The following is a 7,309-nucleotide window of genomic DNA, read 5'->3' as shown; positions in this document are numbered from 1 at the left end:
TAGATCAAATGTGATAGGTTCCTAAAATTTGGAAAAACTCGGCATCACTGACTGGACAATAGTTTTGTCGAGCATTTTGGGTTGGGTTTTTTCGGTTATAGTGCATGGTACATTTTGTATAACCTTGGCTATCTTTATTATTTTCTGGAAATACTGAAATTTTAATGGAATTGATAAATATAGGTGTATGCCAATGTGTAGCATTTTCGTTGAAATATTGTCATCCCGGTAGCCTTATTATCATTTATTTTATCTAGTATGCTAGATGACAAGGTCATATAACACAGGGAAGATCGGATCTGTAAATATGAAGGATGAAGGACTGGAATTCGGACAGTGACTCGGTATGTTGGACACAATCCAAATTCTGTTTTATACTACCCACTTGCATATCCATTAAATAGAACAAGTTGTTGCATGTTTTCGATATTTTGACATAACTCCATACTCATTCCGACCGAACGTGGATTCGTATTTATACATCCAATACAGTCTCCCTTCCCCTTAAGCTTTTGTGTTAAGGCCGAACGGGAAAAAATACGAAGACAGTTTTTGTTAACACGATCATTGTGGGTAATTAAAGTAAAATTTAATTTTTAAAAAATGATAGAAACGAGAGATAAAAACGTAGCATACAAAAAATATACACCCATTGGATGTTGGATGTGAACTGATTGATGAATTTAGTTTGAGATGCATGATGTTTTAATTAGTTGTTAGTGGTTTTGATCTAGCTGTCAGTAACTGCGAGTACTCTCAGATCTGTACATCGTTTCTTTTTGTTGTTCGGATGTAAAAGTACCCGGCCACGTCCACTTGTATTTGTAGTTTTGGTAGTTTTATCCATTTGATGAGTTAAGCCTTTTTCAACTGATTTTTATAGTTCGTTCTTATGTTGTACTGTTACATCACTGTCCCAGGTATGGGAGGGTTGGGATCTTGCTAACACGTTTAACCCAGTCACATTCTGTATGCATGTGCCTGTCTCAAGTCAGAAACCTGTAATTCAGTGGTTGCCGTTTGTTGATGTGTTAAATATTTATTTTCGTTCATTTTTTGTCATAAATTATGCCGTTAGTTTTCTCGTTTGAATTGTTTTACATTCTCATTTCGGGACCATTTATATCGGACTATACGATAAGGGCTTAGCTTATTGTTGAAAGCCGTACGGTGACCTGTAGTCGTTAACTTCTGTGTCATTTTTTATTCTGTTTTGGAGAGTTGTCTTATTACCAACCATACCACATGTTCTTTTTATACATGATATAATTCATGCTTTTTATTATATAAAAATCTCATAATATTCACCACCTTTGTGAACATTCTTGAATATTGTGTGTTTTGACGGATCTTGTTTACTTCGAGAGCCAACTCAAAATAGTCCTGAATATGCATGAAATATTTGCCACTGGCATTAAGCAACTAACAATCCTCATCAACCAAAATTAATCTATGAGGTTAAGCGCATCTATGATGTATCCTATATTAAATGAAATAAAGGATACACCATATAAAACAGTTACAATAAAGTCTGCTTTATAATTTGGTTTACATCTATAGAAATTGACATTGACGTCTATTGATAATGGAAAGAATGCTTCGAATTCCATTTCTAAATGTATGTACTATGAAGAAACATTCCTGTAGCGCTTGTTTATGGAGTATACATCTCCAACTTTGCGATATCCCAGAGCTTGTATTTGTTATCAATATGTTCTGTAAAAATTATTTCTGCTCACAAGGAAGCTATAAAACAAGACTTTTAACTGACGAGGTTGAAATCATCACTTCGACTTGGTTGGCCATTATTGAATATCTGTTTCACCATGACATATACGCCTAAATTGTGGTAACCACAACCCTGTTCTCTTTTCCTCGAATGTAACCTTCCGAATGATATTAGCAACACGACGGTGCCACACTTGGAGCAGGATCTGCTTATCCTTCCGAAGCACTTGTTATCAGGTTTTTTTGTGGGGTTCGTGTTACTCGTTTTTTTTTTCTTTCTAATGTTGTGTTTTATTTACTTTTGTTTGTCTATTGATCGTTTTTCTTGTTTTGTTTGTCGATTGATCGTTTTTCTTGTTTTGTTTGTCCATAGATCGTTTTTATTTTGTCATGACAATATTGTTAGTTTGTTTTCGATTATATATTTTAGTTTGCCTAAATATCCCTAAATGGTATCTTTGAGAAGAGCATGGGCTAAGCGAGAAGAAGTTCAACTGGACACTTTGTCAGAATGGGTCAAAACAATCAGGTTTCTGATAAAACGTCGCATTCATAAGTTGAAAAACTGTGTGAATGATCGACCTAAGTCCATTTTCAGTGACAAAGAGGCTGTGAAATGTCTATCATCTCTTCAAGATAAGTATGTTGTTGTTCCTGCGGACAAAGCTTCAAATAATATTGTCTTTGTATGTAAATCGTATTACTACGAGTGTCTTATAAAAGAATTAGGAATAAATGAACACTCAGGTAATCCCACATACAAAAACATATCATTTGACAAGGATGAGATTTTGGCGAATCATAAGTCCTTCATGGCTTCTATGAACATTGCATTGAACGACAAATCGGAGGACTTACCTTGTTTGTATTGGATACCTAAACTTCACAAAATTCCTTACAAACAACGGTACATTGCCGGCTCATCTGCTTGTTCTACTAAAGAATTGTCCATTAGACTGACTAAAATTCTGTCCGCAGTTAAAGAGGGTCTTCAGATATACTGTGAAACTGTTTACTCTCGTAGTGGTATTAACCATATGTGGATTCTGAAAAACTCTAAAGAACTTCTTGATAATTTTAAATCTCGGTCTTTTTCTGAAATTAGTTCTATTAAAACTTTTGATTTTTCAACCTTGTATACAACCATTCCCCATGTGAAATTGAAAAACCGTCTAAAAGAAATAATCCACAATGCTTTTCATCATAAAAATGGTAGCATACGCTATAAATTTATCACTTTGGGATACCATAAGGCATATTTTGTTAATAAGGAACAAAAGGGTAAAACATACTACACAGAGGAACAAGTGATCAGTATGCTGGAGTTTCTTATTGACAACATATTTGTTGAATTTGGAGGTAGACTTTTTCAACAAATTGTCGGCATTCCTATGGGAACGAACTGTGCGCCTCTCCTTGCTGACCTCTTCTTATTTTCATATGAATCGGAGTTCCTTCAGACACTTGTCAAAAACAAGAAGATCAAAGAAGCCAGGTTATTTAATTTCACTTTCAGATATATTGATGATGTTCTTTCCATTAACAATCCGAACTTTTCTGATTGGATTCCATTAATATACCCACCAGAACTAGAAATTAAAGAGACCACAGACACGGCTTCCTCCGCCTCATTTTTAGACTTATACCTCGAATTTGACATACACAGTCATCTCAGTACCAGAATCTATGACAAACGAGACGATTTTAATTTTGAAATTATCAATTTCCCCCACCTTAGTAGTAATATACCAACTTCACCTGCATATGGAATATACATTTCCCAACTTATTAGGTATTCAAGAGCTTGCAGCTCCTATTCAGACTTTGTAAAACGTCACCAGTGTCTGAGCAGAAAGTTGATGAACCAGGGGTATGTCAAAGAACGTCTCGTCCTTTTTCTAAAAAAGTTCATCGGAAGATACCAAGAACTTGTTGATAAATATTCCGTATCAACTTCACAAATAATACAAGATGGTCTTGAGGGATAGATTTTGCGTACTGACGTTTGTTATCATCTTAATTACGTATTATAGAATTCTTTTATAAGTCTTTTTTAGATAATCATTTGAAGTGACTCAGTGGTTATGTAAAACCACATACTTTGAACGGCAAAATTATTTCATTGATTGATATTACTTTTACTTAAAGATCTTGAATACTATGAATGACAAAACTATTTTATTCAATAATACTACTTTTTCTGTTTAGTCTGTTTTGACGTGAAACTGTACTTATGTATCCCGTCATACTTTGAACCACACCATTATTTTATTTATTATTATTACTTTTACTGTTAAGTTTGGTTTTTGGTATATCTACTTTACGTGAGTCTGTATTTATGTATGCCGACATACGACAAAATTATTTTTTATGTCTACCTGTGCGAATTTCAAACGCGCTATTTTACACCAGTAATGAAAACCTTCTATCATTTATGGGTAGACTTTACATAGATCAATTCAGCCGTATTTGACGTGAAACTGTTATTATGTATCCCGTCATACTTTGAACCACACCATTATTTTATTTATTATTATTACTTTTACGGTTAAGTCTGTTTTTGTTATATCAACTTTACGTAAGTCTTCATTTATGTATGCCGTCATACGACAAAATTATTTTTATGTCTACCTGTGCGAATTTCAAACGCGCATTTTTAAACCAGTAATGAAACCTTCTATCATTATGGGTAGACTTTACATAGATAAATTCAGCCGTATAAGAAAAGCAAAATGAGAATGTTAAATTAATGTATGCCTTTTTGTGCTTCTTTGTTACATTTGTTGTTTATGTAGAGATATTAAGATGATAACACAATATTGACTGTTGTACCCCTATTTTTGACATTTTTACTCTTTGAGTATGTTTGTTTTGTTCATGCATCGTTGACAATTTAATGGAATTTGATGCGACTGTCATATAAGTGAGAGGTTTAGCTAGCTATAAAACCAGGTTCAATCCACCATTTTCTACATTAGAAAATGCCTGTACCAAGTCAGGAATATGACAGTTGTTACCCATTCGTTTGATGTGTTTGGACTTTTGATTTTGCCTTTTGATTTTTGATTTTCCTTTTTGAATTTTCCTCGGAGTTCGGTATTTTTGTGTTTTTACTTTTTTCCCCCATGCATCTTTTATAAAAAATCAAATATATTTTTTTAATCCAAAATAAACTTAACTGCATCGTAATTAAGGTCACCTGAAGTACAGCTACCAAATATTTACAAAGTTGGATTTTTTTTCTGTTTATTTTTTTCTTATTCATTCATTTATTTGATATTCATATATTTCAAATAAATAAAAAAACAATCTGCTTTAATGCAAAATAACAATTTAATATAAATTCAACAATTTTTAACAAAATATTCAACTATCACATTCTGTCAAATATAGATTTGTTTTATAAATGTGATTATATATTTAACATTATAAGTTACATTTAATCTAACAAATCATTCATAGTACCATATAACAAATATCCCTGATTATCCCTGTGGAGAACATACATAATAAGCTTAGGTATACGATAATACTGAGGTAAAATTAAACATATATAAAATCTTGACCATCATAACAAACAATACTGATTATGAGCGTTTTCGTAAAGTTTGCTTGGAAGATTTTGATTAATTGTATGCGGTTGTCAACGAAGCCACGACTGGATCATGGTCAAAAAGAGAATTTTATGCGGTTGTCAACGAAGCCATGACTGGATCATGGTCAAAAAGAGAAAGTACACCATCTACTTTCGTCTCAGTCTTTAAGTCTAATGTTTTGATGTTTGACATAGATAAAGATTTGGAAGAAATGTAGAAGTCAATCACGCTTTCTTCGTCTCTTCTTTTAGTCGGTGTGTATCTGTGCAGAGCTAGAGTAGACGGTATAAGTTTTTCGATATCTTTTATCTTCACATTGAAATCCCCGGCTATGACAAAGGGTAGCGCTTCTTTCTCTGACAGTTTAAGGATATATTCCAAAAGCTGTTTAAATTCTGCTTTCAAGTCCTCTAATTTTGCTTTATTATGTCTTCCATGCCAAGAAACATTGATGAACTCGACAATCGGAACTCCTTTTGTTTTAACATTAAGAAGACACATTCTTGGGATTGGCGTAAAGCCTTGTTGAATTTTACCGATCCGAATAAGTTCCTCAAGTGTGCTTTCTAACAACCTTTGTGAATATTGCATTACTACAACTTCATTTATGTCAAAAATAATGCTTGCGTCTTTATGTCCTGTATATTGTAAATTATCTGGCCATTCAAATTCATTCCAAGCTCTACTACGGATACTGGTCCATCCAAACTCTTGCAATAAAACTAAACTTGCTCTTGATTTGGAGATGACGTCATAAATTGCTTGTTTTCTTCTCTCTGTCGGTTTCTCTCCAGTGTTCTTTCCGCCCGTATTCATAATAATAAATTTTAGTGACGAACTACTTGGAGATCCACGGGTGCCAAAAGTGTCACCCTTGTCTGATTTCCTTGGCCTTCTCGCCTTGTCTTTATCTTTTGATGTGTCTTTTCCTTTAGGTTTTGAAGCCATAGTTGTCAGCTTATGTATATCTACAGTATTTCACTGCTATGTTACCTCATGTAATGTTCATGACTTCATTATGAAAATCTGAAATAAATCACGGAAAAGTAAAGTCAAAATGTCTAAAGATTTTGTGAAAATTTTCAAGTTTTCTTCCTTGTGTCAGAAGATTATTTCCTTATTGTTCCTCTACAGTTTTATTTTTGTACAAGTCCAAATAAAGACTATAGTTATATATAGCAGCATTCACAATATTCGACATTTCTGCTTAATGTGTTAAAATTTCTTATTGTTGTTAAAATATTATATACGTATCATATTACTTTTGAAACAAAGATTTTTTGTTTTGGCTTAGTCAAGGGTTGTTATTATTGATATTAAATATCAGTTATTGATCGTTACCCTGACCTGTGCAAATATTATTTTTGCAAGTGTGTGTTATAATGTATACGTCTTGTTAAGAGTAATGAAACATATTAATGAGAAAAATATTGAAAGTACTAAAATACGAACGAGGAAGAAATAAAACTTACCATTACTAATAAATGTTCAGACACTTATTTTATCATCACATTTTATAAGCATCCCGAATAAATATAACACAACATCTAATGGTCATATGATCGAGTGTACAAACATGCTGAAACAAAACAAACCATGTCCTGATTGGTTAAATACCAGTGTGGATTTCCCTCAGGATTTCCTAGTTAATCATGATTTATAGATATGGTTTACATGTGAAGATATGCGGGTTATTTAAAGTTACATTTAGTCCATTAATGTATTTGGGAGCTCCATTAGCAGAACAATTCCTTTCTTAAAGAATTATTGATAATACACAAAATAAAAACACGCTTCAGTGTGGTTACTAAGGAAACGTTGAGTACAATGTAACATAGTTCTGTAAACAGAAAAGAGTAGAATATTTTATTTACCAAATTATGGTTCACATATTGTATTCAGGGCCGTAACTACATTGAGGCAAATGAGGCAAATGCCTCATGTTAGAAATTTTAAAAAAAAAAATAAAAAAAAAAATAATGAAA

General features: G+C 32.8%; 1 protein-coding gene across 1 annotated transcript; it reads right to left on the bottom strand.

The window, feature by feature from the left end:
- Nucleotides 1–5,042: 5,042 nt before the first annotated feature.
- LOC134716017 (uncharacterized) lies at nt 5,043–6,919 on the bottom strand. Its single transcript, XM_063578684.1, has 2 exons — nt 6,797–6,919; nt 5,043–6,350 (listed from the first exon to the last, which is right to left on the bottom strand). The coding sequence occupies exon 2, from the start codon at nt 6,270–6,272 to the stop codon at nt 5,412–5,414; it is 861 nt and encodes a 286-aa protein (XP_063434754.1). The 5' UTR covers nt 6,273–6,350; nt 6,797–6,919; the 3' UTR covers nt 5,043–5,411.
- Nucleotides 6,920–7,309: the final 390 nt, after the last annotated feature.

This window comes from Mytilus trossulus, chromosome 4 (genome assembly GCF_036588685.1).
Source record: "Mytilus trossulus isolate FHL-02 chromosome 4, PNRI_Mtr1.1.1.hap1, whole genome shotgun sequence".
Classification (NCBI taxonomy): Eukaryota; Metazoa; Mollusca; class Bivalvia; order Mytilida; family Mytilidae; genus Mytilus; species Mytilus trossulus.
This window is presented reverse-complemented; position numbering and strand designations above follow the sequence as displayed.

Excerpts from the sequence above, each read along its gene's own strand:
- LOC134716017 (XM_063578684.1), bottom strand. The coding sequence starts at position 6,272 with ATGGCTTCAAAACCTAAAGGAAAAGACACATCAAAAGATAAAGACAAG.